The 25,677-nt window shown below is 41.8% G+C and overlaps 2 protein-coding genes across 2 annotated transcripts in view; one reads left to right on the top strand and one right to left on the bottom strand.

Annotated features, from left to right (window-relative positions):
* LOC126180927 (probable ATP-dependent DNA helicase HFM1) overlaps positions 1 to 1,792 on the bottom strand; it is a 116,435-nt gene extending 114,643 nt beyond the window's left edge. Inside the window, exon 1 of the mRNA XM_049924734.1 lies at positions 1,558 to 1,792. Coding sequence (XP_049780691.1) covers positions 1,558 to 1,792 — 235 coding nt within the window. The remainder of the gene's footprint in view (positions 1 to 1,557) is intronic.
* Positions 1,793 to 2,177: 385 nt separating this feature from the next.
* LOC126176097 (rotatin) overlaps positions 2,178 to 25,677 on the top strand; it is a 443,859-nt gene continuing 420,359 nt past the window's right edge. Inside the window, 1 exon segment of the mRNA XM_049923237.1 lies at positions 2,178 to 2,391. Coding sequence (XP_049779194.1) covers positions 2,349 to 2,391 — 43 coding nt within the window. The 5' untranslated portion in view covers positions 2,178 to 2,348.

Below are 25,677 nucleotides of genomic sequence, written 5' to 3'. Positions count from 1 at the left end.
ACAACTGCAAAAGTCACTTCAGAACTGAATGTCACACATGCAAATGATGTCAGCATCCTAACCACATGAAGGGAGCTCCATAATCAGGGAACTGTAGTGACTCTAAAACCACTTATCTTTGATGCAAATCCCTGTAACTGGAAAAAGTGGCACTGATGCCACAAAAAAAGGTTATGGAACAATGGAAGAAAGGCATTTGATTGCAACAGTCTTGTTGCAAACTGTTTTCAACCCCTGGATGAGTTTACATCCCAAGAGTGAAACATATCAGTAGTTCAGAGATGATTTTAGCTGGCATATTGTGGTATTTCATGGGCCCCATGGGTGCTCTGCAAGGTATAATGTGACCATTTTCGCTGATCACGATCCAACGATACCATGTTTGTTCCTCAATGGTGATGCTGCATTCCAAGATGATAGAGTCCCTTTTTACAAACCTTGTATCACCCAGAACTGGTTTTGTGAGCACAAGGATGAATTTTCACATCTCACCTGACCACTATAGTCGCCAGATCTTAGTATTACTGAGCCTTTGTGGCCTACTTTGAAGAGAAGGGTGCTTGATCACTATCCATCTCCATCATTGTTATGGTACCTGACCTTGCCACTACTTTTCAAGAAGGACATGTGTTTATCTATTTCAAGATGACTGGGAGCCATCTTGAATGCCAATGGTTTTCCTATGAAGTATTAGGCATGTTGATGTGTTGTGTTTTAGTTGCATACATGTTTTTGTCTACCCCTGTACATAAAGAGATTGGAGAAAGAAATTTCTTTCGAAAAGTGTTTGTATGTTGTAACAGAATATGTTAGCTTGTACAAATAGAAGGCTCTCATGTATTGTTGATCACTTTTTTATTTGTTCACAAATGTACCATCTATGCCGCATGTATCTTTGCACAAGAAAACTTCTGCTGTTGGTTTCCCTGTTTTCTCTGTTTCAGATGTGGTGTAGCACACCAGCTCAGAGAAGGGAATAATTGCAAGAATAGTTGTGATGGATATAGTGTTGGCAGGTGTTTGCGTATTTTTCAGAAGTGTAATACATGTGTTTGTGGGTTTATATTTTTCAGAATTGAAATGTAACAAAGTTTCATGTTCTAGTTACATTACTGGTTACACTTGTTATGGATGATGTAAGTTCCTCATAGACCAGATATTTTTTTTTTCCCTCAAATCATGAAAGGAACGAGATGGTTAAGGTAGTGTCAATGTACTGGACTACCATTCAGTAGGAGTGAGGGACACATGCACTCAGTCCAACCACCCTGACATGGGTTTTGCTATGTTGCTAGGGTGAATGATGGGATGATTCTATTGATAAAGTCATGGCTGACTTTCTCTGCCACCTACGTCTAAACCTATCCTATTGCACTATGATCAAAGAACGAATAAAAAAATAAAAGTGATAGTAACACACAGTGCTGGGCATAGTACAAGAATAGGCCAATTAAAAAACATCAAACACTGTTCTACAAAATGTCTATTAGCCCATATGAAATAGAAATCAATGTTTAACAATTTTTTCTTAGGCTTGGTATTTAGCAAAAAAGATACGTATTTCTTGCACAGTGCGCAAATAAATTCTCTGTTCACTTTCACGTATCGTATGAGGAAATTCATTGTCGGTAGCCCAATATCTTGGAGACAGCTCTCCAAGTGTTTCTGCTGACATTGGGCTGGAAGCACAGCTGGATGAAATATTTCCAGTTTCTTCAGCTTCGTGTCCAATCTGTATTCCTGGTACAAATAAACTTTTTTCCATGTCATTTTTATCAAATAATTCATTCATTGTGGCGTAAACTTCGTTGGTTAGCTTGAGATGATTATTTATGTATTTTTCATACACATAAATGTTATGTTTTTGGCAAGTATTTTATGATCACGAAGGAACGAACGTTTGAATTGCCGCCAAAGACGAACGAACATAATCGACTTAATGACAGACGGCGTTTATGCGATAATTTTACTTACATCGTTGACTTTTGGTGTTGTTATGATATTCATCTAACAAGATCTAAATAAACCCCATCACTGACGCGATTACATTTTTATTTCAGTCATCGTTTTTTGTAAATAAACTTATAAATCATTATCACTGAGAAATTTTACGAGGAAAAATAAATTACAAGAACCTAAGTTTCATTCCATCTTTGACCGAACAACGTACATCTCTGATACGCAGTAAATTTGAAATTAATTTGATGTGTTGTTCTTGTTGGGTTGTTTACTGTTTTGTTGTCATTTGCCCCTGAGTGTGTGGATTAGACGACAAGTTATTTGTAGTGTTTGAGGGATGCTGTGTTTATGTTGACATTATGTGATATCTAATTCCAAAATTATCCGACATGAGCGACAGTTCCGTCATCTCCACACTTATAGCTAAATTAGGTTCGTGCACGTCATGTTATTGAAATTGTTTTTCATAGTTTCTGATGCAATTTCTGCCCTTTCGTGTAACTACCATAAGATTTTGGTTTTGGATGTTTATTGTGAGCCGATTATTTAAGGTAGTAAACAATCAAATTACCGAATGTACCATATTTTATGACTAAGAAGTGGACGGAGCAGATGACCAGTGAAATGAATAGAAAAACCTACTTTTGTAGTTAAATTGACGTGGCGGTGACACACGGGATTGACAGCTATTAAGTTATTCCAGGGAACGTAGAGAAATACTGCTACAATTTTAGTTAGTAAGTAGTTTCTAGATATATATATGTAGCAGCATTATATTGCACACAGCATGGTGTAACAACAGTATAAAGATGCTTGAAATAAAGCAGCAATATTTGTATCAGGATTGAGAAAACTTGGGTATTAAAATACACGAACCCAGTGGGTAGATTTTGATTTTTATCGGTTATGTTTTTTTAAATTGTTTTCTATTGACGATTAAATAATTCAGTTTAAATTCCTATGTCTAATTTATTAGAAACTTAACCCATTGTTACAACTACCAACTATGTTAGCACGCCTTTTCTTCCCATGACAGCACGTCATCTATTGAGATAATCTTTTTCATCTACAGGCTTGTTTTATGAAAATTAAGAAATAATTTAGGGGAGAAAAGACCTGAGAAAGTTTTGAAGATCTATAAACTTCGACATTCTTCTGAAAAGTAGTATATCACGCTTGACAGTCATTATGATTCTACATCATGTTGTTATGTTTTTCTGGAACTGCAAACGTTATTTAGTTGTGTTTCTTATATTGCAATCGAAGTTGAAACACAATGTTAACAAAATAAATTCTATGATGGCTCTTTTTAATTTGTGTAAGGCTAACTATGTAACATTTTTGTGTGTTAGTTAAATTTTCATATTTAAATATAGTCAGGTTTTATTGTTTTTTCTATTTTTTTAAAAAACTGCATGTTTTTAAGCATTTTTTGTTTATTTTGGATGAGGTTAAATTTACAATGTCTGCTTGTCTGTGTATGTGCGGTTGGATATGGGTGTGTGTGCGAGTGTATACCTGTCCTTTTTTCCCCCTAAGGTAAGTGTTTCTGCTCCCGGGATTGGAATGACTCCTTACCCTCTCCCTTAAAACCCACATCCTTTCGTCTTTCCCTCTCCTTCCCTCTTTCCTGATGAAGCAACCGTTGGTTGTGAAAGCTTGAATTTTGTGTGTATGTTTGTGTGTCTATCGACCTGCCAGCGCTTTCGTTTGCTAAGTCACATCATCTTTGCCATGGAAGGCATTTTGTTTAAATAAAATATCAGTGGAGCATGATAAATAATGCTACAGTGGCAACCAAAAATTCAGCATCAATTTAGAGCATGTCAGCAGTGGAAATTAAAGTGCCTTTATAAAAGATCTAGTACCCTTTAAGGCCACATAATAAGACTAGAAACAGGCTTGCAAACTCCCACAAAACTTCAGGCCTGTCAATCATTCTTCTGTAACTCTTACATAGGTACTTTTTCAAGAATATTACTAACCCAAACACAAAATGAAGTGTATACAGATAATGGGTGGTTAGAAAAGTCTTAAATTTTGCAGTGTTCAAACTAATTTTTCAGGAGACATTTCCGAAAGAGGTGACTACAGCAGGAGAAAAAGATTTAAAAACTGTGTATGTTAGAAAGCTCTGTGGGAACCTTAAATACCTCAGTTCTTTACAAAAGCCGTGTAATGATTGAGGGATAATAAATTGGTGTGTATCATAACAGACACAAGAACAATAACACACAAATCTGAGATAACTGTATAATAGTAGAAAATCCACAGAAACTAGAGACTTATTTAAGTGACTACTTTTCAGTTATTGCAGAGAACCTGCAGCAAAATTTTCCTAAGACAGGTGTCTTACGTAACCAGAATAATGATGATGTATCCTAAGAAGACAATACAAACATTAAAAAATAACAACATGGGGTGCCTGGATGAGGTGCCAATCTCTCTTCTGAAGGCATTCTCAGAGAGGATGCAAACTACATACAGAAGCATAATAGATGTCCACTTTAGTTCAAGTGTTATCCATAGAATGTAGTACGTTCATGAGTTGTGTTTCTAAAACGAAGCATAGAGCTAGAGACATGAATGAAAAGCATGTGGCTGTCAAAATGTCAGTGTGTGAAGCCTTCAGTGACTAACGTAGCAAAATATTATTGAAAGATCTTTCAGGGAACATAGAGATTCTTATGTAAATGCTTTTAGTGGCACCAGAGTCAGTATCCAGGTGCTGATGGATGACAGGACGTGAAACTGAGGATAGTAAAGTAAAAAGAGTTATATTGAACTTAATTTTCAAATGTTCTTTTAAAATGAAAAATTCATGAGAACCACACAAGTTTTACTCTTGCACCATTGTCGTGGTGAGCGATATAGATCTTAGTGCTATAATACCCTCACAACGATCAAACAATGGAAAATCCAGGATGGAATGTAGCAATATTATGAAAAGGGAAGTTGCTACTCACCATATAGTGGAGATGTTGAGTCACAGATAGGCACAACAAAAAGACTGTTACAATGTTAGCTTTTGGCCAACAAGGCTTTTGTCAAAAATAGAGGAGACACACGCACATACAGACATGCAAATGCAACTCACACACACATGACTGCAGCCTCTGGCAACTGAAGTCACAGTGCGAGCAACAGCAGCAGTGCATGATAGGAGTGGGTACTGGGTGGGGATAAGGAGACAGCTGGGGCGGGAAGGTGGAGAGGGAGCAGGGTAGGTGTGGGGGACAGTGAAGTGGTGCTGGGGAGTGCGTAAGTACGAGGTGGAGAGAGCTTAGGGCAGCTAGGTGCAGTTGGGAGGTTAGATGGACGACGGGAGAGAGGTGGTAGAGGGGGGGGGGGTTGCTTTAGGAGAGACGTAAAAAGACTGGGTGCGTAGGTGGAATGAGGGCTGTGTAGAGCTGGAATGGGAACAGGGAAGGGGCTGGATGGGTGAGAAAAGTGATAATGAATGTTGAGACCAGGAGGGTTACGAAAACATAGTATATCTTGCAGGGGGAGTTCTCACCTGTGCAGTTCAGAATAACTTGTGCTGGTGGGAGGATCCATATGACACAGGCTGTGAAGAAGTCATTGAAATGAAGGATGTTGTATTGGGCAGTGTGCTCAGCAAAAGGATAGTCCACTTGTTTCTTGACCATAGTTTGTTGGTGGCCATTCATGCAGACACACAGCTTATTGGTTGTCATGCCTACACAGAATGCAGCACAGTGGTTGCAGCTTAGCTTGTAGATTACATGACTGGTTTCACAAGTAGCCCCGCCTTTGATGGGGTAGGTGATATTTGTGACTGGACTGGAGTAGGTGGTGGTGGGAGGATGTATGAGACAGGTCTTGCATCTAGGTCTGTTACAGGGATATGAGCCATGAGGTAAGGGGTTGGGAGCAGGGGTTGTATAGGAATGGATGAGTGTATTGTGTAGGTTCGGTGCACAGCGGAATACCGCTGTGACAAGGATAGCGGATAGGACATTTCTCATTTCAGGGCATGACAAGAGGTAGTCGAAACCCTAACGAAGAATATAATTCAGTTGCTCCAGTCCTCGGTGGTACTGAGTTATGAGGGGGATGTTCCTTTGTGGCCAGACAGTGAGACTTTGGGAGGTTGTGGTAGACTGGAAAGATAAGGCACAGGAGATTTGTTTTTGTACAATGGTGAGAGGATAATTATGGTATTTGAAGGCCCCAGTGAGACCCTTGGTATATTTCGAGAGGGACCACTCATCACTGCAGGTAGGTATTGCCAGTGGTTGGTAGGTTTGATATGGGCAGAGGTACTGATGTAGCCATCTTTGCGATGGACGTCAACATATATGAAGGTGGTTTGTTGGCTTGAGTAGGACCAGGTGAAGCAAATGGGGGAGAAGCTGTTGAGTTCTGGAGGAAAGTGGATAGGGTGTCCTCACCCTCAATCCAGATCACAAAGATGTCATCAGTGAATGTGAAACAGGTGATGGGTTTAGGATCCTGTGTGTTTAGGAAGGCTTCCTGTAGATGGCCCATGAATAGGTTGGCATAGGATGGTGCCATGCGGGTGCTCATAGCCATACGCTAGATTTGTTTGTAGGTAATGCCTTAAAAGCAGAAGTAATTGTGGGTGAGGATATAGTCGGTTATGACAACTTGGAAGGAAGTTGTTGGTTTGGAATCCATTGGGTGTTGGGAAAGGTAGTGTTCAACAGCGAAAAGGCCTTGGGCATTAGGAATGTTAGTGTAGAGGGAGGTGGCATCGATAGTGACGAGCACGGCACAATGTGGTAAAGGGACAGGAACTGTGGAGAGTCTGTGGAGGAAATGGTTGGTATCTTTTATATAGGAGGGTAGGTTATGGTAATAAGCTGAAGGTGTTGGTCTACGAGAGCAGAGATTCACTCAATGGGGTCACAGTAACTGGCCACAATGGGGCGTCCTAGATGGGTTGGATTTATGAACTTCAGGAAGCATGTAGAAGGTAAAAGTGCGGGGAGTGGTAGGGGTAAGCAGAGAGGTGGGCTCCAGGGAGAGGTTCTGGGATGGGCCTAAGGATTTGAGGAGGGACTGGAACCCACTGGATTTCTTTAATGCGGTCACTGTGGCAAGGTTTGTAGGTGGATGTATCTGGCAGCTGGCAGAGTCCTTCTGCCAGGTAATCCTTGTGGTTCAAAACAATGGTGATGGAGCCTTTGTATGCAGGTAGGATCATAAGGTCAGGATCAATTTTTAGATGATGGACTGTGGTTCTGTCTGCAGATGTAAGGTTAGTTTGCATGTTGAGGGATTTGGGGAATGATATTGAGGCAGGGTTCAAGGTTAACAAGTTGTGGAAAGTTAACAGAGGCAGTGGGGTTGGATCATGGTTGGATGGAGGAATGAACTGAGTCTGGTAGGGTTCAATATTGGTCTTCGGTTGAGTTTGATTGTTAGGGTTGGTGGTGAAAAAGTGTTTTTACTGTATGGACTGGAAGAAGGAGAGAAAGGTCTTTAACAAGTCGTACATGATTGAATGTGGGAGTGGGGCAATAGATGAGGTCTTTGGAAAGGACATATTTCTGTAGGGATGAGGCTTCTGGAGGACAGGTTCATGAATGTGTTTTGGGTCTGTTTAGGTTCTGGATTCTGTGTAGTGGTGGGAGGGAGTTTTGAAGGATGGGGTAAATGTAGTAGGCCTGTTGGCAGCTATGAGGGGACGTGGGGGAGGCTTGGAGGTTGTAGTGATGGCAGACTGTGGTACTCCAAAGTGGGATTAGGAAGTGAGCAGGGTAGAGAATTTTTTGAGGTGGCGTTATGCATGTTGCTCTAGTTCCTTTAGGGCAAGAGTTTCAGTGTGTGTTATAGGTTCCAGGAATTTGGGATTTCATAGCATGACTAGGGCCTCCCATTGAGTAGACCGTTCGCCAGATGCAAGTCTTTCGATTTGACGCCACTTCGGCAACTTGCGCATCGGTGGGGATGAAATGTGATGATTAGGACACCTCAACACCCAGTACCTGAGCGGAGAAAATCTCTGACCCAGTTGGGAGTCGAACCCGGGCCCTCAGGATTGACATTCTGTCACGTTGACCACTCAGCTAATGGCGGTGGACATTTCACAGATGGAAAGAAGGTATTGCAAGGAGGTTTGGGCTTTGTTGATATGGTTTCCAGGACTCTGCTGGGGAGTGCTAAGGATTGGGTGAATCTGAACAGTTGGAGGTATTGTGGAAGGAGGGTTGGCAGCCGGAGATGAGTAATTTGATGGTAAGGCCATTTTGGGGGTATTTCAAGAGCCAAGCAACAACACAGGAACAGTATGTGGGACTGGGTTCTGGCTATGGATAAGGAAATGTTTCTGTATTGATGCAGATGGAAGCAGAAAGGATCCATAGTGGTGGAAAAAATGTGAAAATACATGAATAAGATATAATTATGTCGAAAAAATTCGCAAAAATACACCCAAATATGTGGGGAAAATCATGAGAAGGAAGAAACGGATGAAAAAGAGGGAAACCAACCTTCGTTAGTCATTTTCTCACCAAGCCAACCCATTTCCTGATCCCATTCTAGCGCCATACAGCGCTCATTCTACCAACACCCCCAGTCTGTTTACCTCTCCTTTTCTGCACCCCCCCCCCCCCCCCAACCTCTCCCTTGCTCTCCGTTTAACCTCCCTACTGCACCCAGCTGCCCTATCCTCTCTCCACCTCATCCTTGTGCGCTCCCTAGCAGCACTTCATTGTCCCCCACCCCCTGCTATTCCTCTCCCACCCTACCCCACCTGCCTCCTTGCCTCACCCAGTTGCCACTCCCATCTTGCACTGCTGCTGTTGCTCTCATTGTGGCTTCAGCTGACAGAGGCTGCAATCATGTGTGTGTGATTTCATATCATATTCTGTTCCCATTGTTCATCCTGTGAGTTGTTAACCATATCAGCATGCAATACAACATCTCCATTTCCATGCGTTCCCTGCAAGCCATTGTATGAATGTTGGTGGAGGGTACCCTTTACCACTACTAGTCATTTCCTTTTCTGTCACACTCACCAATGGGGTGAGAGAGAAACAACTGTCTGTATGCCTCCATAAGAGCCTTAATCTCTTTAATCTTAGCTTTATGCTCCTTTTGCGAAATGTATGTTGCTGACAGTAGAATTGTCCTGCAGCCAGCCTCAAATTCTGGTCTTCTAAATTTTCTCAGTAGCACTCCTCAAAAGAACATCGCCTTACCTTCAGTGACTCCCAGTTTAGTTCCCGAAGCATCTCTGTAGTACTTGTGTGTTGTTTGAATCTACTGGTAACAAATCTATCGGCATACCTCTGAATTTCTTCAGTGTCTTCCTTTAATCTGACCTGGTGAAGATCCCAAACACTCAAACAGTACTCAACAATATGTCGCACTAGTGTCCTGTAAGTGGTCTCCTTTACAGATGACCACTCTTTGCTAAATTTCTTCCAACTAACCTTAGTTGATCATTCACCTTCCCTGCTACAGCCCTTAGATGGTTATTCCATTTCATATTGCTTTCCGATGTTATGCCTTGATATTCAATAAACATGACAGAGTCAAGCAGCACACTGCTGTTACTGTATTGAAACACTATGGATTGTTTTTCCTACTCATCCGCATTAACTTATATCGTTCTACATTTAGTGCTAGCTCCCATTCATCATACCAGCTATAAATTTTGTCTACGTCGTCCTACAGTCGCTCAGCGATGGCACCGTCCGATACACCATAGCATCAGCAAGCAGCCTCAGACTGTTGCTTACCCTGTCTGCTAGATCATTTAAGTACATAGAAAATAATAGTGGTCCTATCACGCTTTCCTGGGGCAATCCTGATGATACCCTTGTCTCTGATGAATTCTCACCATCAAGGTCAGCGTACTGGGTTATGTTACTTAAGAAGACACGAACACTTAAGTGCACCTTTACTGGTAGTATTATCAGTGGTGTTGAAAAACAGCTGAAATCAGTAAAATTAAACAAAGCTCTGTGGCCCAGTGGAATCTCTGTCAGACTGTAGACAGAATGTGCTGCTGAATTGACCCTCATTTAACTATATTATACTGTAGGTCTCTCGGACAATAAACTGTGCCCACTTGTTGGCTTGTTGGAAAAAAAGCTCAGTTCACCCTGTCTGTAAGAAGGCAGCAGAAGTGAGCCACAAAATCACTGCCCGATGTGCTTGACATTCATTTGTTGAATGGAATGCCCCTCTGCACACCAACCACCGTGGATTCTGATAACATCAACAACGCAAATCCAACTCCCACTTTTCTCACATGACTTTCTGAAAGCCATGGATCAAGGCAGTCAAGTAGATGCAGTATTTCTTGTTTCCCAAAAAGCACCTGACTCAGTACCACATCTAACCTTATTATTGGAATTGGAATTTTGGGATATCAAGTGAAATTTGTAGCTGGATTAAGGATTTCTGAGTAGTAGCATTGCAGCGTATTATCTTCGCTGGAGAATCGGATTTCTGAGTAGTAGCATTGCAGCGTATTATCTTCACTGGAGAATCGTTGATTTATGTAGAAGTAACCTCAGGTATGCCCCAGGGAAATGTGTTGGATCCCTTGCTGTTCGCATTTGTATTAATTACATGTAGGCAATATTAATAGTAACCTCAGACTTTTTGTATGTGATGCAATCATCTATAATGGAGTGAGATCCTGAAAAGATTTCAAAGTGTTGCAGAGATTGGCAACTTGCCTTAAATGTCCAGGAATGTAAAGTCATGCACTCCACAAAACAAAAGAATGTAGTCCTCTGAGTGCAATATCAGCAAGTCACGATTTGAATCAGTCAGTTTAAACAAATTCCTGAGTGTAACAATTTGTAGGGATATAAAATGGAACAATCATGTAGGCTCAGTTGCAGGTAAAGCCGGTAGCAGACATCGGTTTGTTTCTACAAAAATGCAGTCAGTCTACAAAGGATATTTCTTACAAAACACTCATGGAAATCCTCTGACAATATTGGTCTGTATTATAATACAATGAAAATAAATAGTTCAGAAAGAGACTTGCAAAAAGAGTATATAAATGTGTTTTTATAAGGAAAGGACAGATGGTTGGCTGTGATCCGATAAAGCAACCATTCTGACATTTACCTGAAATGATCTAGGAAAACTTAAATCAAGTTGGACAGACAGAGCAGACTTCATATTTACGAATATGAGTGTTAGCAACCATACAGCCTCATTTGGTTGTTTCCTATTGTACAGTGCTCCTTGATCTTCACCCAATTTGCTCCAGATAACTTGTACACTGTGTGGCAAAAACAGCTGCAGGGTTGCCACAAGTTCTGGAAATCAGGGAATTTCAATCATGTCAGAGAAATTTGAAGAAAACACTGGAAAAACCTCGTTTTTGTCTCAGAAGGTAAAATGGTTTGTTTACTGAGATGTCAGGCATCGTCACTGGCTCGGCGCAGCTGAGTAAGTGAGCCACTTCACTACTCACTCAGTTTTACTGCTTGTTCCCTTTCTACCAATCCCGTCATCTTGCAGTCGGTGCTGTCACCACTTCTTGCTGCTAGCCTAGCAGCTGCCAACAAGAGGCACGGAGGTGTGAGAAGTGGTTTTGGATCTGATTCTCAGAGACTATTGACTCAGTGGCTGGAGACAGCGGTCATGTGTGCATGAGTTGTGTCTGAGTGATTGTGTGAATGTGTACGTACTCTCATTTTCTGACAAAGGCTCTGGCCAAAAATTTAGGTTGTGAGAGAGTGATTGTGTTTTCTATCTGCCTGTTCGCAGCTCAGTGATCATCTTTACAGTCAGTTGCTGTCTCTCCTCACTAGTATTGATTCTCAGAGTATTCACACAAGTTATCTGTTGCACGGATTGATCACTGCGGTCTCATTTCATCAACATGATGTCTGTGACATGTAAATAGCTGCCACACCAGTGGACTTCCATGACGGGCCAAAACCTCAGGCCATTTCTGTGGGTATCTCTAACAGCTTTGGGCCTGCCAATCTGAAGCCGATCATTTCTCACTAGTGTGCAGGCCCTGCCTGTCAGATCTAGTCTCAGCAATCAGCCTGCAGGCCAGGTGTGTTTGTGTTTGACGTAATGCAGCGTATTTTTGTGGTTTATCGATGGGCTCAGGACTGTGGTGCTCCTCGGCAGCCCTGAGGCCACGGGCAATGGAATTCAGGATTTGCAACTGTCTCACTGCAAGAACATTGTACAGGGCGGCATTTTATAGACATTTTGTTTATTCTAGTACATTTTGGCATTTCAAAAGTAGATTATACATTAGAAGGTATGGATGTTAAGAGAAAGAAAGTAGTGGCAGCCACTACAGTTTGTATGCTATGTACTTGCATATTTCATGAAAAAAAAACCACACAATACCTGTAAAATAATAGACATAACAGGGTAGGTGATAACTGACAATAACAAACTTACTAGAACCAACATTCCATTGGCAGTCATGGATTACTATTGATTTACACAGTTCCTCCCTGCCTTATACACGTCTTTCAAGAGGCCTACTTTTTTTTCTGAGGTTATTTCCGAATTCAGTGAAGATATTTTAAATCTGCCTTATGACTTCAATGAAATGCATACTCTTGTCACCAAATATGTTTCGTTTTATTGAAATAAAATATCCTCATATATACCATTTGGCTTGCTTTCTCCATCTATAAACAGTTCATTGCAAAAGATGTCAATGTTAGTATTTGAGATTTTTGTTCACACATTTTGCAATGCAGAAGCCCTTGCATTTTTTTGTCAACTTATGTCTTTACTTACTCTTGAGATCTCAAAATGTGTTCCCTCAGTGGACCCACTGCTCTTTAGTGAGGAAGTGTGTGGCACACACGGGTCCCTGAGCTATTGCAGCATTTATCCTTCTCTGTTCTGCTTTACCTTCCCCTTCCTTGTCCTCCTTCATTTCCCTTTGCCCCTTCCTTTATTTGACTTGGTGTTCTTTTTGTCAGCCCATCTATCCTCATGACTTTCCTTCATCTTGCGTTTTTGGTTGGTTACTTTTCTTCCTCCTTTTTGGCTTTTCGTATTTTGTACCCCTCAGGGGTTTGACCTCCATCTCCAAATTTGAGATATGTAGTGTAAGCCACATGAGGAAAAACTCCCTCCCTAGTGTCTTTGGCATGGTTTCCTCTCCTCCTCCTCCTCCTCCTCCTCCTCCTCCTCCTCCTCCTCCTCCTCCTCTCCCTCTCGCTCTCATCTCTCTTTCCCTCTTTCCCTCCCTCCCCTTCTCCCTTTCCCCCCTTCCCCTCCCTCCCCACCAAAGTCCTTTCGCCTCCTTGCTAGGTCACCATCTTGGTAGCCAGTCCATGTGGTGTGGCTGTTATGTACCCATCTAACTGAGACCCCTGACACTGCAGGGATCACACTGCTGGTACCTGCACTGTGAACACCTTGTGCAAGCCTAGGAGCTGTAGCCCACCTTTTTGGGGCATTGGGACCCCAGGCAGCGACCGTCCTGCCAGGGCAGCCACCACTGTGGTTGGGTGGTGCCCACAAGGTGAGCCCCTGTTATGAGTGAGTGTAACCAGGATGGACATTTGGCACATAAAATATGTTAAACTCTCTGGCTGCCCTACCGCGTCCGCATCTTTTCCTTAACATAGTTCTGCCTCAGTTCCTGTTTCTGCCTTCCTGGCATTACCCTCCTTGGATACACCCTGGGAGGAAGGCCAGACCTGTTGCCTTGGGACAAAACCCTTTCCATGGTTCCTGGTCTGTAGCAGGATTGACGGGGAGACTTTTGCCACCACCAAACCCCTTTTCTTTGTGAAACATACTGAGGACAATTTAGGTGAAGTTGAGTTATTAAGCAATATGAGATTTGGCTCTCTCCTTGTAAAGACAACTTCTGCCAGTCAGCCAGCCTCCCTCTGTGTCTGCAACCATTCAGGAGGCATCACCATGACTATCACTCCTCACAAGTCACTCAGTATGACAAAGGATATAATTTTCTATAAGGATCTTCTCCTCCAGTTCAACAATAAACTTACAGCTAATCTGGAATGACATGGTGTTCATTTCACCCAGCGTGTCTAGAAAGGCACTAAGGACCATCATGTAGACACTGGCACTTTCATCATGGCGTTTGAGGGGTATATCCTGCTCAAGGTTATGGTAATGGTGTACAGATGCACGGTGAAACCATACATTCTGCCTCCCATCCGTTGTTTCCATTCTCTCAAGTTCGGCCACATGTCCTCATGATGCGATGCCACTCCCAACTGATGTGACAATGGCAACCCTCTTCATGTGGGGAGCCCTTGCACCCCACCGCCTAATAGAGTAAACTGCTCTAGTCTCCATTCTCCCCACTCATCAGAGTGTCCAGTGTACATGAAGGAAAAAAATTCAGGAAATAAAGATCCTTGACTCTCTCAGATGCTTTGAGGCCTGGAAGAAGTTTGACAGACTTCACCATGTAAACCTCTCCTCTACCTTTTCCTCAGTTGCGTCGTTTCCTCCTCACCCCTCCCCCTTAACCCCATCCCGCCCCCCTTCCCTTTCTTCACTGTAAGCAGCTCCCATTGCTTCCCCTCCAGGAACCACTCCACCTCCTCCTCCTTCTGCTGCTCCTCCTCAGCCAGGGAAAACATCCTGATCCCTGGCTCCTGCTAGGGATGGTCTCCATCTTGGAATACCCCTCCCCGACATTCTCAGGACAGGAAGCTTGCACCCTGGGGCCGGAGGAGAGACCTGCACTCTGAGGGCCCCAAAGCCACTCGCTCTCTATCCGAACCCAACACCATTGCCACATATTCCCTTACTAGTAACACCAGCTCCGTCTCACTGAGGAAGAAGAAGAAGCAGCGCAAGTCCAAGGATGGGGCTTCCCCAGCTTCCTGGGGGGGGGGGGGGGGGGGGCTTCACCCCCTGCACCTAATCCAGAATTAGGCCAGCTTTTATGGATGTCACCCCATCCTCGTTGGTGATGTCCACTGACCAACTGCTGTGATCTCCCCTCGGCATCTTTATGTCTCACCTAGACTTTTACCACACAATAATCCAATGGAATTATCGTCACCTTCTGGAAATACAATGCCTTGTTTCCTCCTACTCTTCATTCTGTCTTGCTCTTCAAGAAACTCACTTTTATTGTGTCCACTCTCTAATATTTCATGTTATTCGGCATTCTGTTGGGACTGTACTGGCCCCAGGACAGCATTTGGTGGAGTTGGTTCTTTCGTTCGCATCAGTGTCACAAGTGTCTGGACCTCCTTCATACCAACCTGGAAGCGATAGCAGTTAGAGAGCAAACAACTCCGGCAATCACCTTTTGCAGTGTCTGCTTCCTTCCAGGTAGGCCACTTCCTTATGTTGAACTGTCTACCTTAAGACAGCAACTCCCACCCCCGTATTGATTTTGTCTCCTCGATGACGGTTCCCCTACCCACATCAATGCTACTCATGGCACCTTTACTGATATTGATCTCACAGTCTCCTCCCCTGCTCTCGTGGCTCGCCTACATTGGTCACCCCATGATGATCTTCGTGACAGTGACCACTTTCTGATGATTCTGTCATTGCCCTGCCGCTGCCAGGCAGACAGGCCTCATGTTGGGCATTCCGCAGGGCCAATTGGCCTTTATATATTAGAGATGCACAAACTTGTTCTTTTTAGAGATCGGATCAGACCTGGTGGTTCACTGGAATGAACTAGCTCTTTTTCATGACTCAGCACTCACCATTCATTAACAAGAATAAGTAAAAAGAAGGTACATTGCCTTTTAAATTCAGGTCTCTAAACCTGTATTTTTATCCAATTTGGTCAAATAACATACAAAGAGGAGTAATAATTTTGTTATGTCGCTAGTAATACAAAAGTTTTAAATTTTGTTTTCTGTAAAAATTGTAAATATCACAACAAAATCCAAAATATTTTTTATCAAGTAGAAAAACTTTCAGAATGAAGACTGATTCTTGTTATATTTTGATACTTCTTCTGGAGGGGAAAAAAAACCTTATAAAATTATTACGATTGTATTTGAAATGTATCTGCAGTCATCATTTACAATCAATATTACCATCTGCGTTCCCACAAAGAAAAAATTAATCAATATTGTCATTCAGAAATAAAATTTGACCCATTTTAGTTGATGTGCGTCTCTTTCTCTTCTTAGTGCACATTTGTTGTGCTTTTGAAAATATTCAGTCTCAGGCCACTGATGTTGCTATGATACATAATACTTTCACAACCAATTGATACAGCGCAGGTCACAGCAATTTTCTTGTTTCCCAACAGTTTAAGGAATTGCTGTTTCGGGGCAAATATCTCTCCACTAAACATTTGTTCAGTTTGACACTTGCTGCAGTTTCTGTGTTGTGACTTGCTTGAAGCTGACTATTAGTTTCATGAACTCCTCCCAGACTGAAGAAGTCTCATGTGTTACGGTGGTAAGTGGTTAAGCAATGAGCTCTGTTTTGAACAACCAATGCTTTCATTTCTTCAATAGCCTTCATGTAACAGTTCTGAAAGGTTTTGTCATCTGAAAATTGTTGGCTTTGGATTGGGGGGGTCCAGTAACTTCGCCTGACTAATCAGTTTGTTGCTGGAGATAGTCCCAAGCCACTCTGCTAACCTTTTAAGCAAATTATCAACCAATGACTGTTTCTTGAGGACATTCTTTATTTTCGTCTTTAAAAGATTTTAGTTGCCATTCCATTAACCTTGGCAAGATCTCATTTTTAAAAGGGAGACTGTTTTCTCTGAGGACACTGCTTTGGTTAACACATCAAAAACTTTCAAAATTTGTGCAGCTTGGTGCATTATCTCCCAGCCTGTACCTTTTAAGTTTAAGGTGATCAGTTTTCCACCTGAAATAGTGAGCCAAGAAATTATGGGATTAAATTAAATCTTTGCAACATTTTGTAAGTAGAGTTCCATCTGGTTGGGATGTCTTATTTCAGTTTAAGTCAGTCTTTCTTAATTTTTTTTTTTCATGCAAGCAAGTTTGCTTAAACAAAGAGTCTCTTCTTAAGAAAGATAACAATTCATTTGACATTTTCAGTGGTTTTCTGTATGGACTTCTGAATTGCTTGCTGTGCAGTGGGGTTTAAAGAATGTGCAAAGCGTGGGATATGTGGAAATTTCAGAATCATGGTATTTAATTTCAGGTTTGACTCATTTTCTGTTATTATGGAAGCGATTGTAAAATTGATATTGTATTTGGGATAACAGACTATACCCAGTTTGAGATGTTTTCTGCAGTTTGTCTGTCTGCGAATTGTGAGCACTCTAAAAGGTATGACTTAGTTCACTCTTATCATCTATGAAATGTGCTGTGAGTGGATAGAAACTAATGTTATTTACACTTGTCCACACATCAGATAAAAGACAGACTGCCTTTATGGTGGTCAAATCATTTTTAATTTTTTCAAATAACTCATGATGCGTACTGGGCATTAGAGAGTTTGACAACATTTTTTGACTATTTTAGCTATAATTTGGACAAAATATTAAATTCTGTCCCTTCGACTATAGAGAAAGGATGGTATTCTCTGCAAATCTCTCTTAAAAGCTGTACGTCTACAAGGTATACAACTTTTCTTCCACCATTTTTTCCCCAACATTTGAGGCTTTAATGAAACAAATTGGTTACACATGTATCATTCAAAGTATTTTCCATCGCTGGCCACTACTTTCTCCCATCTTTCAGGCAGTGTACGAATCCCATGTTGAAAAAATTGTTCATCTTTTGAAGCGATCCACGGATCGATCCAATTTGTGACTTCTTCATGAGATCGGGTTTTAACACCTCATAGTACACGACACCAAGCTGGTCCCACCAAATGCAGAGCATGATCTTGGAGCCGTGAATGTTCGGTTTGGCCGTCAATGTGGAAGTATGGCCGGGATATCCCCATGATTTTTGGCATTTAGGGTTATCGTAATGAACACATTTTTCATCCCCGGTCACAATGCGATGCAGAAATCCCTTCCGTTTTTGCCTCTAAGGCTACTGTTCACAAACACACAAATGCCGTTCAATGTCTCTTGGTTTCAGCTCACACGGGACCCAAGTTCCTTCTTTCTGAATCATTCCCATAGACTTGAGACGTTTTGAAATGGCTTGCTGTGTCACTCTCACTAATCGTGCTAATTCTTTTTGAGTTTCACGCAAGTCTTCACTCAGCAATGTCTCCAATTCTTCATCTTCGAAAACATTCTCTCTTCCACCCCTATGCCGGTCTACGACATAAAAAATCACTGTTCTTGAAGCGTTGAAACCACTCATGGCACGTTCGCTCACTAATAGCGTCCTTACCATACCTACTTGAGAGCATTCAATGAGACTCAGCTGCTGTGTTCTTCATATGGAAACAAAACCGTAATATCTCCTGCAAATGACGAGAATTAGGGTTGTAAACTGTCATTTTCAATCAAGAACAACCGTATGATGCAGACAAAAATCACCTAATGTTTGAATGAGGTTATGTTGACTTAGGTCCAAGCTTACTGCCTGACGTCTGCGGTCTGTTTCTTTCAACCACTATTTACTGTTGTCGCCACCTATTGGCAGACAGCGGAAGCAAAGTAGTACACCTTGTAAAGCCATACTTTTATTTAATGTGAGCGGATTTATAATATTAAAAAAGTTACTTATAGGGTGTTGTAAATGAAAAGAAGTTTGGCATGAAGGGATTATAAAAGGAAATAATTCAGGACTTGATCTAGAACCTGACAACACTGGTGGGCTGGATACAGCTTGAGACTCAATTTGCCTTCCTCAGAAGCAGACATCAGTGAGGATGGTTCACGAGAAATGATTTCTCGAATTTCTGCATCAATTGATGGCGTGATCCTGATCCACATCATTCCAGAGGTACTGTAGGATGCTTCAATTTTAGATGTCTCTTCACACTTGATGATGAGCCAGAAACCATGGCAATTATCTGCTGACAGTAGTGATATTTTCCTTTCTCTTCCATTTTGGTAAAATGATACCAAACATCACTCGTAATTCTTCTGGACGAAGGCAATATGGATGACATATTGTTCAGCACTGAGAAGTACACTGGTAAAATTAAAGTATTTACTATTAACACAGCCATTTTAAATTGTAAAAGCTTAAAGTGTGAACAAATATACATGCAGCACATTCTATTGTCAGAAGTTATAGAGTAGGATGTAGAACATTGTGATCTAGAAACCTAGACCCACAGTTGTGAAAAAGTCCGAAATAGTCATAGTAATCAAGGAGTTCACTAGTGAAAGATAAAAATTTTGAATAATGTGATATCCAGATTTGGGCTACATAGCATGTGAACGGAGATGGCAGGATAATGGTGCGGATGAAGGCTGGAGAAAAGCAGTGGAAATGAACTCTGAAGTGTATGCTTTAGAAGCTATGAACTTGTCTACTCATGCAGCCCCTAGTTTTACTAGTGTGTCTGTATTTTTGCTGTAGAACATAGTTGGCCATCACTTTCAACTTATTTCAATGAACTCTGCCATACCTGTATATTTCAGAATACCGACATCCATGTCTTTGCTCTAATGAGCATTGGCACATAGCTCAAGTCAATCATGCTCTCCAGTTTCCTAAATATAGACTCCAATGCTGTAACAGACCACAGGAAGTAACAGATGAGGAGGTGGAGTAATGGCATACAAACACTTTGACTTATTACTGACCGTGCTACTAACACCCAATGGTAACAAAGACAAACAAGTCAAGTGTATATTTGTATACATTAAATTCTTTAAGAAAATTTGCCTAACGTGCATCCTCTACAGACCTCCAAAAGTAGTAGGGATAGCCTGTTTCAAAACTGATATTTCAAAATTTGATTCAATTTAGAAGCATACAAATAATGCTAGGAACACTAACCTAAATATTCTGCTCTTTCATTGTGAAATTCAAGTGTGTAATTTCTTGTTGAAATGTAACAGTATTTCAGCTTGCACCTACCCGTAATGCAGCCTACAGTCAGGCCCCCATACATATATTTTCCATGAGATCCACAAGCAAAGAAATTCATAACTGGAATATCATCTCATATCATCATATACGTGACTTACTCTCTAAAATATGCTGGGAATAAACAGTTCCAACATACAGAGACTTTAAGTGTATCAGTGTACCTGAACTTGCAGCAGAGGAATAAGAGATAATTTGGGAAACAACTTCCATTCCATTCCTGGACATGAAAGAACAGCTCCATTGATTTACTACCAAACTAACTCTATTACACAATAAATATGCTCCCCCAAAGACCAAAATCCTGAAGGGAAAACCTGCACCTTGGCTAGCGGAAGAGCTAAAAATGTTCATGAATCTTGGAGACACTGCACATTGGCCTTTCAAACGACCTCCTACCCTGGAAAATAAAATCGGTTACAAGCAGAAAGCAAACAAAGTCAATCAATCTGAGACATACCAATACATTAATCTAAAACATAAAGACCAGATGCTCCATGGAAAAGCTTGTGTGGTGTGGCCAAGTGGTTCGAGGCGCTTCAGTTTGGAACCGCGCGACTGCTATGGTTGCAGGTTTGAATCGTGCCTTGGGCATGGATGTGTGTGATGTCCTTAGGTTAGTTAGGTTTAAGTAGTTCTAAGTTCTAGGAGAGTGATGACCTCAGATGTTAAGTTTCCTAGTGCTCAGAGCCATTTAAACCATTTTTGAAAAGATTGTGTGGTCTAGGGAAGAGTAGGCATAGTACACTACTGGCCATTAAAATTGCTACACCAAGAAGAAATGCAAATGATAAACGGGTATTCATTGGACAAATATATTATACTAGAACTGAAATGTAATTACATTTTCACGCAATTTGGGTGCCTATATCCTGAGAAATCAGTACCCAGAGCAACCACCTCTGGCTGTAATAACGGCCTTGATGCGCCTGGGCATTGAGTCAAACAAAGCTTGGATGGTGTGTACAGGTACAGCTGCCCATGCAGCTTCAACACGATACCACAGTTCATCAAGAGTAGTGACTGGCGTATTGTGACGAGCCAGTTGCTCGGCCACCATTAACCAGACGTTTTCAATTGGTGACAGATCTGGAGAATGTGCTGGCCAGGGCAGCAGTCGAACATTTTCTGTATCTAGAAAGGCCCGTGCAGGATCTGCAACATGCGGTCATGCATTATCCTGCTGAAATGTAGGGTTTCGCAGGGATCGAATGAAGGGTACAGCCACGGATCATAACACATCTGAAATGTAACGTCCACTGTTCAAAGTACCGTCAATGCGAACAAGAGGTGACCGAGACGTGTAAGCAATGGCACCCCATACCATCACGCCGGGTGAGACGCCAGTATGGCAATGACGAATACACGCTTCAAATGTGCATTCACCGTGATGTCGCCAAACATGAATACGACCATCGTGATGCTGTAAACTGAACCTGGATTCATCCGAAAAAGTGACGTTTTGCAATTCGTGCACCCAGGTTCATCTTTGAGTACACCATCGCAGGCGCTCCTGTCTGTGATGCAGCGTCAAGAGTAACCGCAGTCATGGTCTCCGAGCTGATAGTCCATGCTGCTGCAAACTGTTCATGCAGATGGTTGTTGTCTTGCAAACATCCCCATCTGTTGACTCAGGGATCAAGACGTGGCTGCACGATCCGTTACAGCCATTCGGATAAGATGCCTGTCATCTCGACTGTTAGTGATACGAGGCCATTGGGATCCAACACGGCATTCCATATTACCCTCCTGAACCCACCGATTCCATATTCTGCTAACAGTCATTGGATCTCAACCAACACGAGCAGCAATGTCGCGATACGATAAATTGCAATTGCGACAGGCTACAATCTGACCTTTATCAAAGTCGGAAACATGATGGTACGCATTTCTCCTCCTTATACGAGGCATCACAACAACATTTCACCAGGCAACGCCGATCAACTGCTGTTTGTGTTTGAGAAATCGATTGGAAACTTTCGTCATGTCAGCATGTTGTAGGTGTCGCCACCGGCGCCAGCCTTGTGTGAATGCTCTGAAAAGCTAAACATTTGCATATCACAGCATCTTCTTCCTGTCGGTTAAATTTCGCGCCTGTAGCACGTCATCTTCATGGTGTAGCAATTTTAATGGCCAGTAGTGTAGTAGCTGCAGCTGATCCTATTGCCCCAACCAAGGAACTATACCAGAACTTGACTTTAGTGATAACCTTCATTGAGCTGCAAACAAAACATAGATTTACTGATTATTTCGTGAAGGTAGATGATCGTAGTCATGAAAAGTTCTTTCTTGAGCTCACAATGCTGTCAAAAAATCCTTCAGCTCAGCATTTACTGTATAGGGTGACTTCACAGTCCAAATGATCAGACATATCATTGACCTACTATTGCTCATAATAATTACTGGTCCATAGACCTTGAAGCTGTTGCCTTGACAACACAACAGAAACAATCATTCCCAACAGAATGTGACCACTAGAGATCCAATTGCTTATAAGATAAGCTGGCTACATTCTGTCTGATGGTAGAACGAATGTAGACATCAGAAAACAACTGAGAGTGAAGATTGAAGAAAAGTGAAACAACTGGAAGGATTTTGTCACTAGAATGGAAGGTGACAGATTACAAATTGTTGATAACTTTTACCCAATGGGCAGAAGACATTTAGGAAGACCGAAAAAAAAAAAATCAACAATTTCAACTAAGAGGGCGAAACGGGCAAATGCCTAATACATGCTGATGGAAGATGAAGAGATATTATGATCAAAATATTATCTTTTTTTAGTAACTGTGATTGTAATAAGTTTTGCAGTTACATATAAAACTCTGGTCTGATGTAAGATGACTCCTGATGGCATTAATCTAATCGGGTTAAATGAATAAATAAAAAATTAAACATAGTATATAGGCTGCCCCAGGATGAATGGTCAAAATTCAGGCATATGACAGGAATGATCATTTGAACCAGAAACTTCATGTGGACATATGCACTATTGTGAATGGTTTTCGAGATGGAACATTTTTCATGTACATAGTTACATTTTTCATTATTGTTCAGTACACTGTCATTGTTTACAATGTACCATAGTAATGCAAAGTCGAGACGAATAATTTGCTATAGGACGTGTGATCTATCAAGCTGGGAATCTACCGTAAACTGGCTCACCTACGCCTCAACAAATGACCGTTGCGCAAGATTTTCCATATTGTCTCGCTCTCTTCATGCAACCTGTAAGTTCTTGAGAAAAAATGAATTTGACCTTTTTAAAGGAAATTTGATGTAGTTTAATTTTGTACTGTGACACGTTTTCACTAGAGGCTGCGGATTTCGTGTTATTCAAGAAAAACATACAAAAGTAACTTTATCTATGTTCCATCTCAGAAACCATTTTGGAATAGGGCATATGTCCATATTTAGTTTTTTGCTTCAAATTATCATTCCTACATATCTCTTGACCATTTCTCCTGAGACAACCTTTGTACATGGACTAGCATGTATGTTAAGATAATTTCGTGTTATTCTTACCATTATACTTAGTATCCTATCCACCCATAGTAATTAAAACCTGTGTAAAGGGTACCAGCACACTGATAACAGCGACTATAAATGCAGCAGACGTAGAAGAAGACATAGTAGTACACCTAACAAGAACACACACCACAAGAAAACAGAAGAGCAACAAAATGAGAAGATGAGAACTAGAACAAATCAAATAAGGATACAAATAATAAAGAGATGCTCAGCCAAGAAAGTGAGTTGCAAGCTGTGTCACTGTGCCAAAAGCGCAGCGAACAGAGTGACGCCTCAAGTCGCCGCATTGTCTGCTCCGTGCAGTCTTGCTCATGAGAGTGGGGGGGGAGCAGTGAGCTACCTTGCAATCCAATCAGTAAGAATGGTGGGGGAGCAATGAGTTAGTGAGCTACTTTGCAGTCTGATTCCTGAGGAGCAGTGAGCTAGAGAGACAGCTTACGGTCCGATTGGTGAGTGTGGTGGGAGTGCTGAGCTGTTGGGAGGGGAGTGGTGCCTGGGTCACTTTGTGATACGCTTCAACAGCAGCTTCTATGCTCGCTGCTCATACATTCTGAGTCCGATGCTAAGTCAAAGAAAAAGAAGTACGCAAACTTTTATTGAGCTTCTGAAATTTGAGACATGCTTTTGAAATCAAGAGTGGAAACATGATGCTGGAAGTGTTTTCTGGCTTAATGTGTACTGAAGCATCATTGGTTGTCTACCTCGGTAGCTGTGCAGTCAGCACAGTGGATTGCGAAGTAAAGGGACCCAGGTTCAGTTCCTGGTTGGGTCGAAAGTTTTTTTTCGTTTTTTTTTTTTTTTTTTTCCTTCTTCTTCTTCTTCTTCTTCTTCTTCTTCTTCTTCTTCTTCACTCGAAGACTGGTTGTTGTGTTAGTATTACTTCTGAGATGGCTGAATGGGTACTGCCTGATGGCCAACAAATTGGAAAAAAAATAAAAATAAAGCTTTCTTTATTTTCTCTTTTCATGGATGAGAAAAACTTCATGTACTAATAAGGTATGCAAATCCACATGTGCACATGGTCTATAACACATTTTTTGAAGTTTGGGAAACGTCATCTTAAGGATGCGGTGTGGGGTGCCATAGCAGCAGCCTGGTGCATAATTTTCATCCTGCTCATTACAGCCACCAGAGGTGCATTTTGAAATCAGATGGGTTAACATTCATTTTTCCAAATCATCCATCATCCACTCTTTTAGAAAGATCAAGAGCTATGAATCAATTCAGAAGCAGACTGCCCATCACTATTATATTGTCTGCTGTGCACTTCGACACCTCTCTCTCAAATTGAATTGAAGTGGTTGTCCAGGGCATCTCTGCCACTATTGTTCACGCTGCTGGCACTACTATCGCCCTATCTACAGGTCCCCCTCATTGTCAACCAGTACTGAGGTGTACCAAAGACTTAGCAGTCACTGCCCAGGACCACTGACAGGTGCTGCAGCAATTTAAACAACACCCTTCACAGATCAACCTTCTTGCTTTTAAGCGTCTCTGTACTAAGGCTTGTTATCTTATTGAGCAGAGTTAAAACAAATGCTGGGAGCGCTATGTTTCCTCCCTGTGGACGTATGGCTCTTCATCGCAGGTTTGGTCCAAGCTCTGTAGCCTTCCGGGCTGCCAGCAACAGTCAACTGTCCAAGGGCTTATCCTCCAACGTGCTCTGTCTACTGATCCAGTGGTCCTTGCAGAACACCTCGCAACACACTTTGTGACAGCATCAGCATCCTCTTCCTATCCTGCTACCTTTCTCCAGCAGAAACACAGAGTTGAACAGACCCCCTCCCCCCTCTTGTTTCAGTCCTCACCAAGCGGAACCCTATAATGAACCCTTCACTGAATAGGAATTCTTGCATGCTCTTACTTCTTCACATGACATAGCCCCAGGTCCAGATTCCATCGAGAACCAGATGATCCAACACTTGGACATTACACAAAGCCAATATCTACTCACGGTCTTCAACCTCATTTAGCTCATTGGTGACTTCCCCTCACAATGGCGAGACAGTGTAGTTACCCCTGTCCTTAAGCCTGGGAAGAACCCAACATCTCTCAGCAGCTACCCCACCCAATTATCCCAACAAAAGTACTTTGTAAACTGCTTGAGAGGATGGTTAGCTTTTGATTTTCTTTAGTACACGAAGCTTGGGGCCTTTTGTCCCTGTATCAGTGTGGCTTCTGGGAAGGACGACTAACGATTTACTCAGATTGGAAACTGCAATCGGACAAGCTTTTACTGTTGGCACCTTGTTACGGTTTTCTTTGACCTACATATGGCATACGACATGGCTTGGCA

This window comes from Schistocerca cancellata, chromosome 1, assembly GCF_023864275.1.
Source record: "Schistocerca cancellata isolate TAMUIC-IGC-003103 chromosome 1, iqSchCanc2.1, whole genome shotgun sequence".
Classification (NCBI taxonomy): Eukaryota; Metazoa; Arthropoda; class Insecta; order Orthoptera; family Acrididae; genus Schistocerca; species Schistocerca cancellata.
This window is presented reverse-complemented; position numbering and strand designations above follow the sequence as displayed.